Source organism: Musca autumnalis, unplaced genomic scaffold, assembly GCF_047663935.1.
Source record: "Musca autumnalis isolate F117 unplaced genomic scaffold, ASM4766393v1 scaffold_1, whole genome shotgun sequence".
Classification (NCBI taxonomy): domain Eukaryota; kingdom Metazoa; phylum Arthropoda; class Insecta; order Diptera; family Muscidae; genus Musca; species Musca autumnalis.
In genome coordinates, this window is record NW_027411644.1 from 25,075,167 (window position 1) to 25,098,632 (window position 23,466).

The window sequence follows — 23,466 nt, forward strand, 5'->3', positions numbered from 1 at the left end:
CTCAAAAAATCCAGTTTCTTGTGCATAAACATTTTAAAGCAAATGTTTTGTAAATAATAATTGTGATTTATTTGCAATTAATAAAACACAATGAAGGAAAGCACAAAATCATTTTTTGTGAAAATGTTTGTCAATGTTTTCTCTACATTTGCAAAGATAAGCTTTTCATTGAGCAATATTTTTGTTGCACACTGGGAGTATTTTTTTGGATATTTCAAATTCCTCTAACGAATAGCGAGATCGTATGCCTTCAGAAAATTTTGTTTAAACAATATTTTAAAGTTTTTTTTATTTTTTCATGCTTTGTGTGTTTGTTGGTTTTTTTGTTTTGTTTATCCTTAATTTAAAATAAAAAGTTCTTTTTAAATAACTTTGTAAAGATTTTTTCGTGTTTTTAAGATTTTTTTGTTTTTTTATTAATATTATACAGACTGTCCATTTATGTTCATAAACGCACTTAAATTGGGGCATTTATCTAATTTCTCGGGATCGATTTGGAAAACTTTGGACAAACGTTTCCAACTCTGCGCATCGAAGTAGTAAAAGGTGCCACGTTCTTTTGTACCATTTTTCTCATATTGGTTGAGGCCAGGAATTCGAGTTATCCAGATTTTCTCCTCTATGTGATATCTCCACTCACGACTATGTCTGGGAAAAAAGAAGAAGAAGAAGAACGGGAGATGAGTACCAAGACAAGAGCCATGGAAGATGTATATTGAAAACTTACAATTCTGCGGCAGCCATAAGTTGCATGATATCGCCGATATTTGTGTAGAAGAGGAAAAACAGCAGATCTTCTTGAAGTTTCTTTAACAGAGGCGAGGAAAGTTTATCTCTTATCGCAAAATTAATCAGATATTCGGGTGGCACATTATATTCAACATCTTGTGCTCTGGAATGAAGAGGAAAAAAGGTTAAAAAATATTTTATTTTTTTATATTTATTTTAACGATATGGAAAGATTATGAGGAGTTTCTGAAGAGCACGATTAAAGCATAGGGACATTAGAATCATGGAAATGGGTAAGGTTATACCAGCAAAGATAATATACACCGGTATATTCTTTACAAACCCACGCTTATGAAGCTTGGCTTGGTGTAGAAAATATTCTATAGAAATCCGCGCTTATGAAGCTTGGCTTGGTCTAGAAAATAATCTTAGAAATCCAGATTATTAAAGCTCGGCTTGGTGTAGAAAATAATCGTTAGAAATCCACGCTTATGAAGCTTGTCTTGGTGTAGAAAATATTCTTAGAAATGTAGGCTTATGAAGCTAGGCTTGGTGTAGAAAATATTCTTTTGAAATCCACGCTTATGAAAGGTTAGCTAAGAAAATACTTCTAGAAATCGACGCCTTTGAAGCTAGGCTTGGTGTAGAAAATATTCTTTTGAAATCCACGCTAATGAAAGGTTAGCTAAGAAAATATTTCTAGAAATCGACGCTTATGAAGCTCAGCTTGGATGTGAAAATATTTTTAGAAATCCACTCTCATGAAGCTCAGGTTGGCTGAGAACATATTTTTAGAAATCCACTCTTATGAAGCTCAGGTTGGCTGAGAAAATAATATTTATAAACCCACTCTTATGAAGCTCAGGTTGGCTGAGAGAAATATTTTTCAGAAATCCACGCTTATGAAGCTCAGGTTGGCTTAAAATTATTTTTAGAAATTCAGGTTTAAGAAGCTCGGCTTGGCGTAGAAAATATTCTTTTGAATTCCACGCTTATGAAGCTCGGCTTGGCGTAGAAAATATTCTTTTGAAATCCACGCTTATTAAGCTCAGCTTGGATGTGAAAATATTTGTAGAAATCCACTCTCATGAAGCTCAGTTTGGCTGAGAACATATTTTTAGAAATCCACTCTTATGAAGTTCAGGCTGCTGAGAAAATATTTTTAGAAATCCACGTTTACGAAGCTTAGGGTGCCTGAGAGAAATATTCTTTAGAAATCCACGCTTATGAAGCTCAGGTTGGGTAAAAAAATATTTTTAGATATTCATGCTTATGAAGCTCGGCTTGGTGTAGAAAATATTCTTTTGAAATCCACGCTTATGAAGCTCAAGTTGGTTAAGAAAATTCTCTTAGAAATCCATGCTTATGAAGCTCAGGTTGTCTGTAAAAATAGAAATCCACACTAAGAGAAATATTCTTTAGAAATCCACGCTGAGGGGAAATTCTCTTTAGAAATCCACGCTGAGAGAAATATTCTTTAGAAATCCACGCTGACTGTCTATATATTTGTCATCAGTAGAAAAGACCCTTTGGGTGCCACGTAGTGCAATCGTAAGCATACCCGATTTCCACACTGAATGCACGGATTCGGTTTCCAGGCCAGATAACATCACATGACGTAAAACTCTTCACCATGTCTGAATAGCCATGTTTCCGGATCAGCTTTAACACTGCTGCCACACCCAAATCAGAAGGTGACAACAATGTTGTGGCTGCAACTCAGCGTATGATTTCGGCAGTAGAGATCGCGGCCAGCAGCGGCAGCCCTGCCAAAGTGCGCCAGAGCCATTTTTTGTCTGGATTGGGAAATCTTTCGATTCTTTATTCTGACAATTAATAAATTGCCTAAAGTGCGTCAGAGCCATTTTTTGTCTGACTTTGACACCCTTGAAAATCACAGCCCTGTCAAAGTCATCCACATTGTCTTAACTTCACTGATCCTGCCATCAGGATCAGAACTATTAATGAAAACTACCAGGTCGTCTAGGCGATCATTCTTACAGGTCTGGCGGCCTCATGTGTCTTCGGAAGTTATAACATTCCTCAGATGAGTTTCCACCAGCAATCAACGAACCTGACTGATCCTGCCCTCAGTATCAGAACTTTTAGTGATTGCTACCAGTCATCTGGAGCGATCATCCTTGCAGGTCTGGCGGGCTCTTGTGTCTTCTTAACACAATACTTTTGGTATTTTTGCCCCCGGCTACTTTTGCTGGACTTCCCAGGATGGACTCCTTTAGCTGTATAAAGAGCGGCGACTTTCGCGTAAGAACCGTGTGACTGCTCTACGCACGTTCCACCATCCTCTTAGCACCTAGCTGTGGATCCGCACTCTTTTCACACACGCATGTTGTCACCAAGTGGTTGTCTTCGGGCCACTAGCTTGCTTTGAGTTTGATGGAAGTCAGCCACCTGACTTCCCGCCGCACCATTCTTCATCATTAAACCAGTTCCGTTTTTCCCTGAGACATTTTTGGTTGCAACAGAATTTGCAGTTATATGTTTACCAGATTTCTATGAATTCGGAGCTCCAGTACCCTTCAAGCTCCTGTTTCCCCCGCAGATTTAACGGTCACACTAACTGAAGCCTTGTGCAAATGCTTCGATTGCATCTACCCCCTTGGCTTGTCCGAGTTTGGAGCAGTACAGCCCGATCGTGTCGTAGGGCGGATGGAATCAATTTGTCTGTAGTCATCGCAGTTTTTAGAGTGACGGCTACCTGCGGGCCAGGGAATGGAATCCGTTCCATATTTAGCGAACACTTATCAACATGAAGGTACTTTCTTTCGAAGGAACCTCCGTCCTTATCTTCCGGAATTCCGCCTTCAAAACTTCTTCTGCGGATTTGCCCACGAACTTGGCACAATTTTGCACCGCTCTCTTATAGCCGTGCTGGTCCTTTCTTCCCGGAACTTACTACTCTTCATAGTTGGTTGGGTATGTGGGGGGAGTGATCCATCTTTTCATCCGCTGCCTTATCCGTCAAGGCCTACTGCCTGTTCCATCCTCTGAGTCGTTGCTTGCTAGAGCAATTGGGGAGAGTGTCTCTATATTCGATTAAGATGGTATGACCGTAGTGTCCATCTCATCAACTGACGGAGGGAAGTCTTTCCATTTGCTCATAGTAGAACTTTTGGTGTTTGTTTTATTAATTTTCCTAACATCCATGAGGACGGTCATGCGATAGCCCTTTACTACTAAGCCTATTTATTACTACTCGTTGAGACGTCCAGCCATCATCGAGGCTCCGTTCTATTACAGTCGGTTTACTGACTGCAAACCCGGCGTTAAGTGATCTATCACATATCATATGTCGCTCGATGAGACAATAAATAAAATCGTTTAAAACGAAACCAAAGATTCCTTAAAAATTGAATTTTAAGACTTACCTGCAGGGATGATCCGCAAACGGTCCAGCGAATGTTGGATGCAAACTTTCTTGGGAATTTAGATTTAAACCTAACCCTGTCAAATCAATGCCTGATGCTAATGTCACCAAATTTGGATCGGATTCAGCGGCCCGCATAAACGTCAGCAGCCCAACCATTCCAAATTGATTATTCACCATACTCGCTGGTATATTTGTGACTTTGCCTGCAAGAAAAGGGGTGGAGAAAGAAAAAGAAGACATGTACAAGATTAGACATTCATCCGGTGGAAAGCGATCGTGTTCATCATCATCATCAAGTAATAATAAAGAGTTAATTCCAAAAAAGAAAACAAATGAGTTTCATGCATTTTTTAATGGGAGGAGGACTATTATTTTGTTGTTTTTCTTTTTTTTTAATGTGAGAGAGGGGGTAGTAAATAAGTGGGAAAAGAAGCGTACCATCAGGAGATGTTTGCACGCCGGTTTTCACCAATTTATTTTCGCTGGAATTATCGTTCGGATGCTGTTGCTGCTGCTGTTGTTGTTGCTGCTGCTGTTGCTGTTGTTGCTGCTGCTGTTGTTGTTGCTGCTGCTGATGTTGCTGTTGTTGTTGTTCAATGCTACCACTATTACCCATACCACTAAGACCAGCTGTTGTATTGCTGCCTCCAACACCACCACCACCACCACTACTACCACTGGGCTGTACACTACTCACACCAGAGTTGTTAACGATACCACCAATACCACTGCCAATCACACCACCACTTCCACTAACACCACCACCAACACTGCTCGTTGCCGATGTACTACCGGGCGCACCGCCGGAGCTACCACTAACAACTCCCGCCGCTCCACCTGAGCCACCCGCACTATTAACGCCAGCTCCTGATCCTGTTGTTGAACCACTGCCTGATCCTACCGCACCGCTACCCACAGCGCCCAACCCACTATTGGATACAATCGAATTCATCGTCTTATCCGTACCATCCAAATTATTACTATCTGTTAGTCCAATACTTCCCGCATTCGTTGTACCATCGGAATTGTGTGTGCCCGGTAACGCAGGGAAATCTTCATTGGACATCGTGAACTCGGATTGTTCTGACGTTGGTTGTTTCACCATGCCAACTGTTGTGCGCAAATAGAAAGAGGGAGGAGTGGAGTTTCAATGGCGTTTGGCGTTTTCATTTTGGATCGCGATTTGGATTTGTGCGTGGTGGACGGAGGAAGAGTATATGTTTAAGTTTCGATTCATCGATCATTCCAATGGTTACGAAAAAAATGTGGAGAAATAAAAAGAAAGAGAAAAAGACTCTTAGCATACGGATTGTTGTTGATGTTTGTTTTTGTATGTATATCTCATTTTGTCAAGTTAAGGAGCAGAGTACTTAGAGAAGAAGTTAATTTTACACAAAGGCCATACGACAAATAAAGTGAAAAAGAAGGGAAGTAATTGATTTGTTTTTCTAGTGTGCTATCAATATTCAAATTTGGTAATAATTCTCATGATTATTCTACTGACGTTGATCCTGGGGTTATTACATACATACAGATATTGAAAAAAGTATTTAAGTTTTGAAGTAGGAAGTGGGGTTTTGAATGGGTACAAATTCAATTTTTAGCAAAGATTTCAATATTAGAAAGTTCAATTTCAAATTGAATAACTCCAAGTAGGGAATTTTTTAAAAATTTCAATTGCCTGCAGACATTCAACAATCTAAAATAAAAAGTCCTAATATCGAAATTTGCTTTTGTTGATTTGGAAATCCCATGGCAAAAACTATTTCTAATATACTCTAACAAAATTTCGAAATACTACAATTACTTACGAATGCACATCGAATCGTATGAATATTAATTACGAATGCCAACGAAATAATTACGAGAATTACTTTTTTTCTTATGTATAATGTTTTGAATTGATCGGGTGTGCTTTCAAGAATCTCTCTATTGAAGTTATTTGGAAATGAATGATTTGAATGTAAATAATAATTGCCTGAACATTTATAGACAATTTACAACATTAAAGTTATTATTTCGAATATCATATTCACGGTGCGCCTTAACTAATTTTAAATGGAAGGTGTGTAAGCACCTGGGAAGTTTTTGCAGATTCTGAAACTAGAATGCTCATAGATGAGAAATATTAAGAAACAAAAAAATCGCCGGAGGGATTTTCAAATAAATCGCGATTTAAGTTCACTTTTTTTAGGGGTTCTTTAGGTTTTCACGATTTTGCTTGGAAACCGCGAGGCCTATGCATATGGGCACAAAGAAAATTTTGTAGCTGTGAAAGTTCTCCATAAGATTGGCCTTTATGATATTTTCGTAGGTTTTACCGTTTTTGAGATATAGAAGTTCAAATTGAGACAATGCACTGACTGTATCGCCTCCTTATAAAACAATGTCATTACTGCAATTTCCCAAATTAAACTTATATATCTTGAAAATGGTACAACCTAAGAAAAAATAAATATTCCAATCTTGTAGAGAATTTTCAGAGCTTCAACATTTTCTTTAGACCCATTTTGATATGACTTGTGGCTTCCAAGCAAAATCTTGAAGACTTAAGATAAAAACCTAAAAAATCGAACTGAACCTCTATATCTCAAAAATGGTAAAACCTACGAAAAAAACCTAAATGTCACTCTTGTAGAGAATTTTCACAGCTACAACATTTTCTTTAGACTCATTTCGATATGACTTGCGGTTTCTACGCAATATCGTGAAAACCTAAAAAACCCCAAAAATTGTGAATTTTGATCGCGATTTATTTAAAAATCCCTCCGGCGATTTTTTCTGATTTTTTTATTTTTCTTTTCTATGAACATTGTTGTTTCAGAATCAGTGAAATCTTCTTATGTGTAAGCGGTTTTCATCAAATGTTAGTTAAGGCGCACTGAGCATGATATTTTTTTATAAGGAGGCGATACAGTCAGTGCACTGTTTCAATTTGAACTTCTATATCTCAAAAACGGTAAAACCTACGAAAATATCATAAAGATCAATCTTGTGGAGAATTTTCACAGCTACAACATTTTCCTTAGGCCCATTTACATAGGACTCGCGATTTCCAAGCAAAATCGTAAAAACCTAAAAAACCCCTAAAATTGTGAATTTTGATCGCGATTTATTTGAAAATCCCTCCGGCGATTTTTTTGTTACTTGAGATTTCTCATCTATGAGCATTGTAGTTTCAGAATCTGCAAAAACTTCCTAGGTGTAAGCACCTTTCATTTAAATTTGGTTAAGGCACACCGTGTATTTTTCTTATGGAAAGTTTTCATTAAAACTAATCCCATAGGTCTGGTCCTAGTTGGACTGAGGGGTAGGTGGGGTGGGAAAACGTTCTATATCCTTCAAGCGCTGTGGAATAATCGATGTAAAGTTGCGTTAGTGTTCCGTAGAGAAAAACGATTCTGGGGCATATCGCTTCATTCGCTTAAACCAAATCAGACCGTCGAGCTTTAATTTATAATAACTAGGATATAATAAAAATTTTCTCCAACTTAATTATAAACCTTCATCATTTGACTTTGCCGACATCTAAATATCCTCAGCCCATGACTGTGCATAAATAAAAATCAATAACAGTAGTGGTGGACCTAAATTATATATAATCCCTACTTTTATCCCAAATGTTAAATGGAAAGGCATTTTCTTGGTGACAAAGAAGAAGTTTTGGAAGTTTCCTGCGTGAATTTTTAAGGCGTTTGTGGGGTAGATATTATCTACAGTGGGCCGTAATATTCCACGAACAATACTTCATATGTACAATATGGCACGGTGCTCTTGAAACAATTTTAAATGGAAGGTGCTTACACCTTGGAAGTTTTTGCGGATTCTGAAACTACAATGTTCATAGATGGGAAAAATCAAAAAACAAAAAAAAAAAAATCGCCGTAGCGCTTTTTAAATAAATCGCGATTTAAGTTGGTATTTTTAGAGGTTGTTTAGGTTTTCACGATTTTGCTTAGAAACCGCAAGTCCTATCAAAGTGGAACTAAAGAAAATGTTGAGATTGGCATTTATGGTATTATCGTCGGTTTTACCGTTTTTGAGATATAGAAGTTCAAATTGGGACAATTCAAATTCAATTCAATTCTGTATCGCCCCCTTATAAAACAATGTCATGACTGCAAATTCCCAACTTAAACTTATATATCTAAAAAAATGGTACAACTTAGGATAATAAGTTACTTAAGCCAGTCTTGCAGAGAATTTTCACAGCTTTAAGATTTTCTCAGGTCCCACATCGATAAGACTTACCGGTTTCAAGCAAAATCGCGAATCCCAAACAAAAAAACCTAAAAATGTAAACTGAGCTTCTTTATCTCAAAAATGGCACAGGCTGGAAACAAATGATAAAGGTCAATCCTCTAGAGAATTTTCAAAGCTACAACATTTTCTTTAGCTCCATTTCGATTGGACTCGCGGATTCTAAGCAAAATCGTGAAAACCTAAAAAACACCTAAAAATTTGAATTTTGACCGCGATTTATTTAAAAATCCCTACAGCGATTTTTTCTTGTTTTTGGATTTTTCTCATCTATGAACATTGCTGTTTCAGAATTCACAAAAACTTCCCCTGCGCAAGCGGTTTTCATCAAAAGTTAGTTAAGGCGCACCCTTCATGACAATGTTTGTTTTAAGGATCCGAATTTGAACTTCAATATCTGAAAAATGGTAAAACCTACGAAAATATCATAAAGGTCGATCTTGTAGAGAATTTTCATAGCTACAACATTTTCTTTAGTCCCATTTTGATAGGACTTGAGGTTTCTAAGCAAAATCGTGAAAACCTAAACAACCCCTAAATATGTCAACTTAAATCGCGATTTATTTAAAAAGCGCTCCGGCGATTTTTTTTGTTTTTTGATTTTTCTCATCTACGAACATTGTAGTTTCAGAATCCGCAAAAACTTCCAAGGTGTAAGCACCATCCATTTAAAATTGTTTCAAGAGCACCGTGATGGGTGAATATTGCGAAAAGACTTGTTTCTGTGTCCCGACACATTTAGGATTAAAAATATTAAAAAACAAGTAAAAAAGTATCACTCGACATTGCCGATAGAGATATACCCTCAGCCTGTGTGGATTGAAATACTTAAAAAAAAAAACAAGTAAAAAAGCATTAAGTTCGGCCGGGCCGAACTTTTCATACCCTCCACCATAAAATATTCTGAACTAAAATGGAATAATTAGTTTTCATTCCTGTTCCCAACTTTAAGTGGGTACGTTAAAATGTCAGATAATGTACATAAAATGCTTCATTCGGGAGACCCTTTTTTATGGTGCATATATCTAACTATGTATGTTGACAATTTTTGGTGGGCTAGAAATTGGGAGGTACCGTTATATAGGTGTTATAATAAAACATGGGCCTATGTTGACAGTTTTTGAGCCTTTAATGTCAAATAACTCCTGATTCGGTTAAAAATTTTAGCTAGAATCCTCAAAATACCGAAAATCGGTAATATTATAACTAATTCGGTCTAGAAATGTGACTTAAAACGTCAAAATACCTGAAATCGGGCGGTAACGTTATATGGGGGCTATTCCAAAACATGGACCTATGTCCACTAGTTATATAAGTTTATTGACACTTAAGAACCCTAAATGTCAATTTATAGCTAAATCGGTCTGAAAATGTAGATAAAAACGTCGAAATACCGTAAATCGGGGGGTACCGTTCTATGGGGGCTATACCAAAACGTGGACCTATCTCCACAACTTTTGTTATATAAGTTTATTGATACTTAAGAACCCAAAATGTCAAATTATAGCTAAATCGGTCTGAAAATGTAACTAAAAACGTCAAAATACCATTAATCAGTGGGCACCGTTATATGGGGGCTATACCAAAACGTGGACCTATGTCCACAAGTTTTATTATATAAGTTTACTGACATTTAAGAACCCTAAATGTCAAATTATAGCTACATCGGTCCGAAAATGTAGCTAAAAACGTCAAAATACCGTAAATCGGGGGTTTTATGGGGGCTATACCAAAACGTGGACCTATGTCCACAACTTTTGTTATATAAGTTTATTGATACTTAAGAACCCTAAATGTCAAATTATAGCTAAATCGGTCTGAAAATGTAGCTAAAACCTTCAAAATACCGCAAATCGGGGGGTAGCGTTATATGGGGGCTATACCAAAACGTGGACCTATGTCCACAACTTTTGTTATATAAGTTTATTGACATTTAAGAACCCTAACTGTCAAATTATAGCTACATCGGTCTGAAAATGTAGCTAAAAACGTCAAAATACCGCAAATCGGGGGGTACCGTTATATGGGGGCTATACCAAAACTTGGACCGATATAGCCCATCTTTGAACTTGATCTTCCGACGGCTAAAAAAATGGTATTCCCCAATTTTCAGCGAAATCGGTCAACAAATGCGACCTATATGTTGCGAACGGACGGACGGACGGACATGCATAAATCGACTCAGAAAGTGATTCTATGTATATCCCTAGAAGGAACTATGGGTCTGTCTCGCTTCCTTTTGTATGTTACATACAAATGCACTAACACATAATACCCCTCACCACATAGTGGTACGGCAGATCCGTTCGAGAGTTATCTTACGCTCCAACCACTACACACGGTGTCATAAGGGTTTTTTGCACCTTTCAGGCTATTTTCTCAGGAAGTATGGAATTGCCCCTGATGAAACTTGTATCCTCGTATGTGGGACAGTGAATATAAGTTGCTACAACAAAAATCAACACGATTCGAGAGCAGGTCCTAAACTGAACTTTTCCAAAATGTTGTGTGGAAAGTACGCGATGGCGTGGACCGATGGAGTCCATATTGAAACCTTATCTAAGTCTGGTACACATTTCACGATTTGTAAAGTATGGACCAAATTGGTTACTCCCTTCAAGAGTTATCGTGCGCACAAATTTTTCGAACATTTTCGAACTTTTTTGGGGGATGTGCCGGAAAGAGTAGACCGATATAACCCATCTTCGAACTTAAACTAAGTTTGGGCAAAATATTGCGATAGCCAACTTTTAGACCAAATTCAACCAATTTGGTTGATAAGTTTAGCTAAAATATTCAAAATACCAAAACATTAAGAAGTACCGTTGCATGGGGACTATCCCAAAACGTGGACCGACCTTCCCAATTTTTTGCTCTCGACATTGTCAGTGAACTATAAGCATTTATACCAAAATTCATCTGCCAACGCCAACTCCTTTTATATTTGGCAACCGTTTATTTGAACTCGCGACATAGTGCAGCGTTTTTTTTAGGTTATGCGCCATTATCTCGGGAACTATGGACTTGCCCTCGAAAAAAATTACAATGACGTAACGGGGGCCGCACGAACATCCTGCTACAAAAAATTTCATAACGATTCGTGAGGTGTCACTAAACTGCACTCATTTCAAATTTTGTGTGGGAGGTACCTGAAGGAGTGGACCGATATAATCCATATTCGAACCTAATGTATGCCTAGAGGTTCAATTCCGTTACTCCCTTCGAGAGTTATCGTGCGCACAAGTTTTGCGACAATTTTTGAACATTTGTGGGGGAGGTACCTGAAGGAGTGAACCTATATGGCCCATCTTCGAACTTAAATCAAATCTGGACAAAATATTTCGATACCCAAAATTTGAAACGAATCGATTGATCCATTCGAGAGTTATCGTGCGCACCAGCCAGCCAGACAGACAGACGGACGGACGGACATTGCTAGATCTACTCAAAATTGTCTGAAACGGATATCGTACAAACATACTTGGGGTCTAAATTATTTCGATGAGGTACATTTTGCCCGTATGAATGTGTATATACCCTTTCTAGCCTAAAGGCTGAGGTTATAAAAACAAACAACATCGCACCCTCAAAAATAATACTGTCATTCCCGTGGTTTTTTTAAAAATCCTTAAAATCCATAAATATACATGGCCCACCGCAAATAAATGCATAAAATAGTCTTATACAACAGTATAAGCCGAAAAATATTTATTTAAGCCCATTTTTGTACTTTGCCCCCAAAACAAGCCATATTTCACAATATTCACCCATATACAAGAACACCGCTCTCGAGATAGTGATCATACATACATGCATATGTTTCCATACTCATCCCCTGGAGACACGGAAGTCTTCTCTCATATCAATGAGCGCACGCCGATACATAGAAGCTCAAAGATATGGGACCAACTTTTCATCACCGGGTCCGAACGATGTGTCTTTCGACATCAGGAAATGTCGCCGACATTACACTGAGGGGTATTTTGCCACCGTTGGAAAATAAACTATTTTTGCCCGGCCTGACCTTCTGAGTGCAAGGCAGATGTGCTTACCTTTGCACCACCCTAAAAGAGATGGGTATTTTTCAAGGTTTGCAGTGAGATACCAAATGTATTTGAACGGAATGAAATTCACACTTCTAGAACAAGAGGAACCCCTGTCGAGGGCCCTAAGGGGGATGACGTCCGAAGAAACCGCTAATTCAGATAGGGGTACGTCATCGACCAAGGCAGCCAAGTCACAGTCTTCAAAGAACACTGAGAAGAAGCCAAAAAAAGCGAAAGAGGTAGATAAATTCTCCAAGACGGTTTTGCTAGTTAAGATAATAAGGTCGTCTGAGGAAAAGCCAATCCATTTTTCTACTTCGTATGCATCGGTGGCGAAGAATGTTAGTGAGAGGATCGCTAATGCATCTCCGCTGAAATCTTGTACGTCTGCGAAGGGCAGCAAAAAGCATAGCGCGAAGTCCAGATCTTCTCAAAAACCATGATCATCTACCCCAAATCATGTTGACAATGCTGCTCGACGATTGGCCTCAAATGATCTCAGGGGCTAGCGATCATTGGCATGTGAGAAACCAGAGAGCTGGACAAAATACTGAAGTTAGTCGAGAATCAGAACGTCGGTCTTCAAATGGGGAAGAGGAGAATTCTAAATCGCTTCTGAAGAACAACAGTCTTTTCATTAAGTTTACCAACGATAAGTGTGTTGAAGATTATCTAAGAAGTTGAAGGGGTGGGGGGAGGTGAGCAGACTAACTGCATGACCTATCCACGGTATTCTACACCTGGAATGGGGACAAGTAATGGTACAGTACGGATGTAAGGAGGGCGGACGTAACAGGCTTTTGACACTGACCTCGACCTACATGCCGTATGGGGACCTCTATCAATCAGGCAAGGTCACGCAGGAGCTGGGGATCATAGGCTTGGTAATCATTGGATGCGACGAAAATGCACACCATTTCCACGAGTACAAACGTCCGATCAACAGCACAGCAATATCAGGGAAACTTGTTTTCCTCTTCTTAACCATTAATTCTCCGATGTCTCCGAAAAACCTAACTTCAGTACGGGAGTCATACTCCTCCTTCCGAGTGGTCCTAAATAGTGGATACTTCGGGGCATATATCTCGGAAAGCATTGACTTTCCCTAGACGAAAATTGTTCTGTTGTACATGATCGCAAAGGCTAGCCGCTATTAAAGTTTCAAGATGATCCGAGAATGGCCATTCAATTGGATTTAAGCGACAAAGTGTTAAACTTTGTTGGAGGTGGTGTCTGAAGGACTGGACCGACAACGTCCATCATGGATCTAAGTTTGAGAGCCAACCTTTCGACAAAGTCTTATTATTTAGACCTTTCGCACCATTATGTTAGGGAGCATGGATTTGCCAACGAAAAACCTAATATCGTTGTAAACATGACAACAAGGACTATCTCCGGTAAAAATTTCAATACGGTTCCCGAACAGGGATTGAAGTACACTTAAGCGAAAAAAACTGTGGGTTTTGTGGGTACTGGTAAATATTACATTGTTGGAACAACATCACTCACTCTCCATGCGCCATTTTTTGTTTGTCACTGTAGGATTTTTTTATAGCTTTTGCGTCATTATGTAGGAAGCACGGACTTGCCCACAAAAAAATAGACCATTGTAATCAGGACCACAAGGATTATCTTCCGTGAAAATCTAAAACTTATTCTTAAACTGCTTTTAAGCAAAAATTTGGAACTTTTGCGAGGGTGGCAACCGAAAAATTAGACCGATACAGACCTTCTTGGAAGGTTTGGAAGACCTTTTACAATTTGCAAATTTTCTGAGAAATCAGATACTGAGTTCGTGCTCATGTTTTTAGTTGGAGCCGGTAGAATTTTTATAGCCTTTGGTCCATTAGCTAGGCAGCTATGGACTTTCCCACGAATAAATGCATATTATTGTAATGAGGAGCACAAGAAATGCCTCGATAAAAATTCCAAAAGAATTCTCAAACATCTTAAGGAGCACTTTAAGATCTGTTCAACCATTCCTGACCTTTTGTGGAGCACGAAGTTCCATTAAAAATGGACTACCTTTTTCATCGAATACAAGGCGGAAAATATGACCAAAGTCTTTCCAAGCTTTGTTCAATTTCGAATAGAGATGACATTACAACAAAAAATATAAAGAGCCTGCCAATGTGGTTCAGTGATTTTATAATAAAAGCGCTTAAGAAGAAGATGTAAAATACCAATTTAGGGTAATGAAGAATATTTAGTGGTTCAACTAAAGGCAATTATCTGGTTTGATTGTCAGAAACTGAAACACACCTAACGTTTTACCAATCAAATCATTATTCCATTAACTCAAACATATCACAGATTCAAAGAGAACACAACACCGAAAAATATCAAACTGAAAAAACCCCTAATACAATTCCAAAAAAAAATCTACGAAAAATTACAACCAAAAACTACCGAATGATAGAAATTTTAAGAAAATATTAACACAAAAAAATGGCTTTATGAATTAACAACAAAAAATTAAAATAAAACACTAAAATGAATACAAATACACACACAAATTATATATGATATACATATACTAAGAGAAAGTATGAAGTGTTTTTTGTTTAAACTAAATTAAATAATAAAAAAAACGGAGGATAAATATTTCATTGAAAAACTCACAAGAGGTAAAGAAATTACCATAAGGTTTGCTTCCCGGCGGCTGGAGGGGATTCGTCTGAGGCAGTGATTGATCGTTCTGGCCGCGGACATTTGTCAGTGATGGAAATTCTGATGGATCGAGTAGGGCCGGCGTTGTTGTGTCCCCACTGCCACCAAACACATTATGGAAATTATTTAGAGGACCACCAGCGGCACTACCACTATTACCGTAACCTCCTCGGCCTGTTTGCATGAAATTACCCATGTTCGACTGTAAATAAAAATAAAATAATAAATATTACTTTTTTTATGGGAAGTTAGAGGTAAGTATAGAAGAAATAGAGTATTTATTGAATAGATAAAGGGAATCACTAAAGACGAATTAAATGGAGTCTTTACAGACAAGCTGAAGGGACTCTTTATAAACGAGCTGAAGGCAGTCTTTACAAACGAGCTAAAGGCGGTCTTTATAGAAGAACTGAATGCAGCCTTTAAAGACGAGCTAAAGGACCGACTTTGTAGACGAGCTGAATGACGTCCTTATAGACGAACTGAAGTGCCTCTTTAAAGACGAGCGGAAGGACAATTTTATAGACGATCTGAAGGGATTTTTTATAGGAGTTAAAGGGAGTCTTTATATACGAACTGAAGGGAGTCTTTATAAACGAGCTGAAGGCATTGTTTAAAGACGAGCTAAAGGTCGTCTTTATAGACGAGCTAAAGATCATCTTTATAGACGAGCTAAAGGTCGTCTTTATAGACGAGCTAAAGGTCGTCTTTATTGACGAGCTAAAGATCGTCTTCATAGACGAGCTAAAGGTCGTCTTTATAGACGAGCTAAAGGTCATCTTTATAGACGAGCTAAAGGTCGTCTTTATAGACGAGCTAAAGGTCGTCTTTATAGACGAGCTAAACGTCGTCTTTATAGACGAGCTAAAGGTCGTCTTTATAGACGAGCTAAAGGTCGTCTTTATAGACGAGCTAAAGGTCGTCTTTATAGACGAGCTAAAGGTCGTCTTTATAGACGAGCTAAAGGTCGTCTTTATAGACGAGCTAAAGGTCGTCTTTATAGACGAGCTAAAGGTCGTCTTTATAGACGAGCTAAAGGTCGTCTTTATAGACGAGCTAAAGGTCGTCTTTATAGACGAGCTAAAGGTCGTCTTTATAGACGAGCTAAAGGTCGTCTTTATAGACGAGCTAAAGGTCGTCTTTATAGACGAGCTAAAGGTCGTCTTTATAGACGAGCTAAAGGTCGTCTTTATAGACGAGCTAAAGGTCGTCTTTATAGACGAGCTAAAGGTCGTCTTTATAGACGAGCTAAAGGTCGTCTTTATAGACGAGCTAAAGGTCGTCTTTATAGACGATCTAAAGGTCGTCTTTATAAACGAACTAAAGGTCGTCTTTATAGACGAGCTAAAGGTCGTCTTTATAGACGAGCTAAAGGTCGTCTTTATAAGCGAACTAAAGGTCGTCTTTATAGACGAGCTAAAGGTCGTCTTTATAGACGAGCTAAAGGTCGTCTTTATAGACGAGCTAAAGGTCGTCTTTATAGACGAGCTAAAGGTCGTCTTTATAGACGAGCTAAAGGTCGTCTTTATAGAGGAGCTAAAGGTCGTCTTTATAGACGAGCTAAAGGTCGTCTTTATAGACGAGCTAAAAGTTTATGTTTGCCGATGATATATGTATGTTTTATCCCTATAAGCAGCGTCTTCCGTTAAAAATAGCAATGGAAAGAGATATGTCAATTCTTCTTGAGTTTGTTCGAATTAATAAATTATGTCTTAATGTTTCTAAAACTCAATTAATTCGTTTTAGACCACATTCTTATCATAACGATGACTCTTTTTGTATTAATGTTGATGGAAATGAGGTAGCTGAAGTAAACAATGTGAAATATTTAGGTGCAATCTTACAAAGTAATCTATGTTGGGATGCCCAAATTAATAATGTAAAAGCCAAAATTGCTCCTGCCATAGGAATATTGTATAAAATGAAGTATATATTAGATACTAAAACCAAACTCTTAATATATAATTCACTAATACAAAGCCATATCAATTATTTAGCTGTTATTTATGCGGCGAAAAATACAAATGCATTGAAAAGTTTGCAATGTATGCAAAATAAAGCCATAAAAACTATTTTTAATCTGCCATTAACATACCCAACCATAAGCCTGTATAACGATGTTTGTAAAAGTGTTCTTCCAGTACATGCCTTGTACCGATACCAAGCCCTAATATACATCTTTAAATCTATGAATGACATTGGTTATCGCACAATACAATTTTCTCAAAATATAACGAGATTCAATACAAGGAACAGAAATCATTTAAGAGTTGTCAGATGCAGACTTGAAACTACAAAGCAGCGAATTACATTCATGGGAACTTCTTTGTTTAATAACCTACCACATAATATAAAAAATGCAATATCTTTACCAATATTCAAAAAACTGTTAAAAAAATATTTGCAATCTATCCTACAGATGCTTCTAAGCTAGTTTACAAACATATATATCTATATAATTCTAATTTTCAATTATCAATTTAAATAAGTATACAGTAATTCCAATGAATTTACAGCGAATCTATGTCTTAATAACACTATCTAAATTGTGAATGCTCATAACATTGCCAGCTTGCCTCAATTATGCCTTTATGGCGCTGAGGCCATATTAACATTGTAATACATAATTTCACAGTTAAAAATAAATTAATAAATAAAAAAAAAAAAAAAAAAAAAAAAAAAGTCGTCTTTATGGACGAGCTAAAGGTCGTCTTTATAGATGAGCTACGGGTCGTCTTTATAGACGAGCTGAAGGTCGTCTTTATAGACCAGCTAAAGGTCGTCTTTATAGACGAGCTAAAGGTCGTCTTTATAGACGAGCTAAAGGTCGTCTTTATAGACGAGCTAAAGGTCGTCTTTATAGACGAGCTAAAGGTCGTCTTTATAGACGAGCTAAAGGTCGTCTTTATAGACGAGCTAAAGGTCGTCTTTATAGACGAGCTAAAGGTCGTCTTTATAGACCAGCTAAAGGTCGTCTTTATAGACCAGCTAAAGGTCGTCTTTATAGACGAGCTAAAGGTCGTCTTTATAGACGAGCTAAAGGTCGTCTTTATAGACGAGCTAAAGGTCGTCGTCTTTATAGACGAGCTAAAGGTCGTCGTCTTTAAAGACGAGCTAAAGGTCGTCGTCTTTATAGACGAGCTAAAGGTCGTCTTTTATAGACGAGCTAAAGGTCGTCTTTTATAGACGAGCTAAAGGTCGTCTTTATAGGCGAGCTAAAGGTCGTCTTTATAGACGAGCTAAAGGTCGTCTTTATAGACGAGCTAAAGGTCGTCTTTATAGACGAGCTAAAGGTCGTATTTATAGACGAGCTAAAGGTCGTCTTTATAGACGAGCTAATGGTCGTCTTTATAGACGAGCTAAAGGTCTTGTTTATAGACGAGCTAAAGGTCGTCTCTATAGACGGGCTGAAGGTCTTTATATATATAAAGACGAGCTGAAGGGAGTCTTTATAGACGAGCTGAAGGGAGTCTTTATAGACGAGCTGTTGTTCTTAATGACGATCTGAAGCTAGTCCTTAAAAATACTCCACTCTAACACTTACGAATCGACACAAAATGTTCTATTTTTTTTCAAAGATAAATTATATTATTAATTATAAAAATTTATATGTGTAATTGTACAACTTACCATGGGTCCAGCTCCCAGGCCTTGCATTCGTCTTTCCACATATGGACGCTGGTTGAATACATTTGCACGATTACCACTACTTAACGCAGGACCACCAACCGACAGCTGAGCATTACGATTCGGTGATAATTGAGGTTGCGTTTGTCCATAATTTGCTCCTAGTTTTTTTTTTTGTTTGTGTTTACATTTACATATGAAGAAAGTAAGGCGGCAATAGCAGCAACAAAAAAAAAAACAAAATAAAAATTAGACAACAGTAACCATCAATAAAATTGTATCACATGTATGTGAAGACGGACTACCGACTGCTATTAACTAGCGCTCGACTTACCACTTGGAAACATGCCAGACGTGGGTGTTACATGACCGGATAATGAACTACCACCAAATCCGCCTGTAGTTCTGCCCGTTAGAGATGCATTTGCTATGCTTCTTGGGGGTTGTTGGAAATTTAAATTCGCCATAATCTGTTAAGGAATAACAAAAAAGAAAAAGAAAACACAAGCAAATTAGAAACATTTAATTGTTATTATATTATAGAGACTTATAAGACACGATAACAAATTAATTACATACATATTATTTAATTTCTAACAATAATACTCTGTATAGAAAGGTAGGGGAACACGAGTCTATATTAAGAGGTAGACAATGTTGAATGTCATGCATTTCTTGTTGTTTTAAAGAATTGCATTTATTTATTAGCTATAGACACGCTTCTTATGTTTAGAACAGAAATTGTCATTGATTTAGATAACCTTTTCAAAATCAAGGCCATCTTCCCTATTGTTTGTTTGCTGGATCTGCAGCATAGGCATTTTATAAACAGCAAAACATTTTTTGTTTTTATAGTAAGTAGTCTTTAAAAAAGACTTTTCAAATTAGGCTATATACTAAACGAAATGGGATTCTTTATATATTTGTCTTCTAAACTGGCAAAAGATGACCAGTACGGTGTAGATGACCAGTTCGGTGTCTTCATAGCCAACCAAACTATGGCCTATGTGAGCAATGATCCGATCATCATACGTTTTTCTGGGTTTATTATAGACACAAAAAGCTTGTCCTTAAGCGAGAGACTTTTTTTAAACAAAAATGTTTGACAAATTTATGGCGAAAAAAAATTTTTTCTAGTTAAAATTGAAATGTTGACTTTGACAGTTCACCATTTTTTTCATGGATTTTTATTTCCGTTTCGCTGAAGGGCAAAGAGCATTTCACAACTTTTGCTACTTTTGCCGGTTTTACCATTTTCAAAAGTAAAGGAACAGACCAAATACCACAACAACAAAATACATGAAAGTTTAATTTACCACAGGGTTGTTAATTTACTCGACCTAAAAGTACTGTAAACATTCCAATGTACTTTTACAAGGGTGTAGAACAGCTGATTGTTGTGTCGTCACTTTGTTGTGAATTTTATTTATAGCTCTGTTCCAGAACTAAAAAGTTTTTACAATTTTTACCACTTTTACACATTTTGCGTTCCCGTACACAAAATTATATGAAAATCGTTTACGACTTTTACAACTTTTACGACTTTTACCACTTTTTAAAGTACGGGAACAGGCCATATGTCGGAGTTTTGTTTTTTTTTTTTTTTTTGTAGAAAAATTATGAAAAAAGTGTGATAAAACTGAAACTAAAAGATAGACTTACGACGACGTTAAGATGCTTTGATTTCTTTACGATATTCACAAAAAAGACATTCACACTTCGTTGTAAAAATCCTAGTACATATACAGGAGTTGTAAATCTACCACAATGAGTGAATACCGCTAATATAATTAGTTTTTTAATAATACCACAAAAATATATGATGACCGGTTCATTCGTTTTCGAGCTACAGTGGGCACCACCAACTGCTTCAGTTTTTCGTAGGCGGCCATTTGTCAGTGTTCTGACAATGCAATATTTTTCAAAAACAAAAAAAATCCGAAAGTAGCTCAAGGTGTGACCTTTCAGATGAAAAAAAAATCTTATAAAAAATCTTTCGTAAAAAAATCATGAAAAATGTTGTTTTCGTGCTCGGAAAGTGGCCACAACCCCTTAATGATAGTCTTTATAGACACCAACAATGGTGTCATTATAGTCGATCGGAAGGGTGTTCCAATAAGTGGGCTGGAAGTTGTCTTTACAAACGACCTGAAAGATCGTCTTTGAAAAGAGCTGCAGGAAGTCTTTACAGACCGGTGCGTATATACAAGCTGATGGATGTCGTTATGCATCTGAAGAAGTCTTTATAAGCGAGCAGAAACTTGTATTTCTAACTAGCAAAATTTACAGCGTGTTTTTGTACAAATGTTTACCTGTCACACGAACCGAACCGTTCGTACTAAAACGTATACGTTCAAAATTTGGTTCTTGTGAAATTTTACGAACCATTCGTTTTTATCTAAAAGCTTTCGTCTATTTCATAAAAGCTTTTATATTTTAGGGTTTCCAAGATACTTATTTTGTGAATTTTTCATTGGCATCTGCACGTAAAATGTGCTACTTGATGGCAACACCGATAAACAGGATGACAAACAAAAAATAAGAAAAAAATGTAATCAAATTTGTCCAAAAATAATTGTGATATGTTGATTGATGGCAACCCCGATAAGCAGATGACAAACAAAAAAAGACAAAAATATAAACAAATGTGTCAAACAAATAATTCGCATAATATGAAGAATCTGCGGTATTTCTTCTTCTGTGCTTCTATGGAAATAAATAAAATTGCATTCCCTTCCAGTTTTCGTGTGTTTTGTGCGACTTCGTAATTGTTAAGAAAATTTGTATTTTCCTTTCTATTTTACTTCTTGTTTCTTTAAAAATGTTCACTGCAACTTAAAATAGGTGGTTGCTGAAAAATAGCCGCTTCGTCAACTGAGATTCGCAACTTCAGTTGAAAGTTGCCATACTTTTGCAACTGACAACGCCACTCAATGATAATAGCTATCGATAATCGACCCATTAATGTAAATAGAGCTTTGTTCGATAATAATGAGATAATACGTGCTTAAATTTGTTCGAATAAGTGCAGCTTAGAGGTAGTTTACACTATGTATCAATGTCTCATGACACGAAATAAAAACATTCCATATCTACCCACACAGGCAATATGGAGACGTAATTTCACTGCATTTTTGCTGGTGTGGACGCAAAAAGTAAATGGCGTAAGGAAAATCTCCAATATTGCACACATTAGCCACTATATAACGATGGAAAATTTCAGCACATATGACATTGATAGATAGTGTAAACTTCCTCCTGCTGGCTTTTCTAGGATGGTGGTTTGTTGGTTGGATTACGTAGTAGCTTTAACCTCCATAGCCTCAATTGGTATGTTTAATATATACGGTTTTGAAAACAACACAACTTATATACATTTTTTTAGCACTGGGAACCCTAAACCGAAGATCTAAGTTGACAAGAAGTGTTGTGACCCCTAACAACCTCAATGTAAAAAATTGTTAATCAGCCCCGGGAGCAAGGGCTTTATGCATTTATTTAACAACTTCTACAAAATTCACTATTCATGTTAAAGTCTGATGCTGTAGACACCTTTATATCATTACGATAATACATTAGCTATGTTCCTTTACCTTTTTAATGGTAAAAGTGAAAACTGTCAAAATTCATGACCAGTTTTACCAGAAAAGTAAAGGAACGAAAAAAATTGTAGATCTGGTAGCAATGTCAAAAAGAAATATAAAATTCACTTTTCTTCTTCTATTTCACAGTTTTTGTTTTGTCGGCGTTCGCTTTTTTTTCTCCTGCTTTTGTTTATATTTTTCATTGTTAAATAATCGTCAAACAAATGTCGAAAAATCAGTTCTACCATTTTTTCACCCGAAGCAATTTGTCTGGTAGCCTGTGGTAGAAGAGAAAGGCATAACGGCCCTCTCCTCTCCCTCTCTCTTAAAAATTGCTTCCAGTTTTACCACTTTTGTGGGGTTATGGTATGGAAAAAAAAGATACTCGCTATACGCTAGAGTGATTACGATATACGGGCAGGGCTAGATCGACTCAGAATTTTATCAAGAATATCATATTATCGTGGTAACATTTTTTATAGTTTTTCTATTGATTTTCTTTTCCACTGTTCCAATTGCGCTGGTGTACATCCATAACACAATTTGAGGTTTAAGGCCCCAACGGTTCTCAAACATTTGATTCAAAAGGTAAAAAAAACTGCCAACACCCAATAGAACGATTGATAAGCACGATATCTTACGAATTGAGTATTCGATTTGTCCGAAACATTGTGGGTTGTTACATTTCTTCTAAACGTACATCAAGTTCGAAAAAGTTGTATATCCGACAACTCCTTCGGGTATATCATACTTAAAAGTCCAACATGTTTACTTAATTGCAGATTAAAGGGGGATGGCCACGGCAGAGGGTTCTCTGTACCGGATTGACCCGGGACCACACAACACCAGCGTTCCGGCCAGCGGCTGCCACCTCAGTGTACACGTGTTTGTATTTGTTTCGTTTTTCTGTGCTGAGAGCGGCATATCCCGGAATGTCTGCTCCGGATTCTTTTGGTCCATGCCGGGACGGAGGAAAACCCAGGACCAATATATTTGTGCTCGGTTTGTCACATCCGCATCTTCACCCATAGCCAATCTTCGGTGAGATGCAATAGATGTCAGGAGTGAGTGCATTTAAGGGGTTGCTCTGGACTTGCCCATGCGAGGGACTACGATAGGGACTATGTTGCTGCATGCTGCGCGAACACAGCCCCAAGTG

The 23,466-nt window shown here is 37.4% G+C and overlaps 1 protein-coding gene across 4 annotated transcripts in view; it reads right to left on the reverse strand.

Moving 5' to 3' along the window:
* Positions 1–258: 258 nt before the first annotated feature.
* The window catches only part of Rga (CCR4-NOT transcription complex subunit regena), a 48,159-nt gene continuing 24,951 nt past the window's right edge, over positions 259–23,466 (reverse strand). For 2 of the 4 annotated variants that reach the window (XM_073970527.1, XM_073970537.1), the window contains 7 exons: positions 19,058–19,193; positions 18,727–18,884; positions 15,067–15,298; positions 4,559–5,230; positions 4,119–4,323; positions 728–892; positions 259–648 (listed from right to left, as the gene is read on the reverse strand). In XM_073970527.1, coding sequence (XP_073826628.1) covers positions 423–648; positions 728–892; positions 4,119–4,323; positions 4,559–5,230; positions 15,067–15,298; positions 18,727–18,884; positions 19,058–19,190 — 1,791 coding nt within the window. In that variant the 5' untranslated portion in view covers positions 19,191–19,193 and the 3' untranslated portion in view covers positions 259–422. Of the gene's footprint in view, positions 649–727; positions 893–4,118; positions 4,324–4,558; positions 5,231–15,048; positions 15,299–18,726; positions 18,885–19,057; positions 19,194–23,466 lie in introns of all 4 variants that reach the window. The other 2 variants (XM_073970512.1, XM_073970520.1) reach the window with 1 other exon arrangement.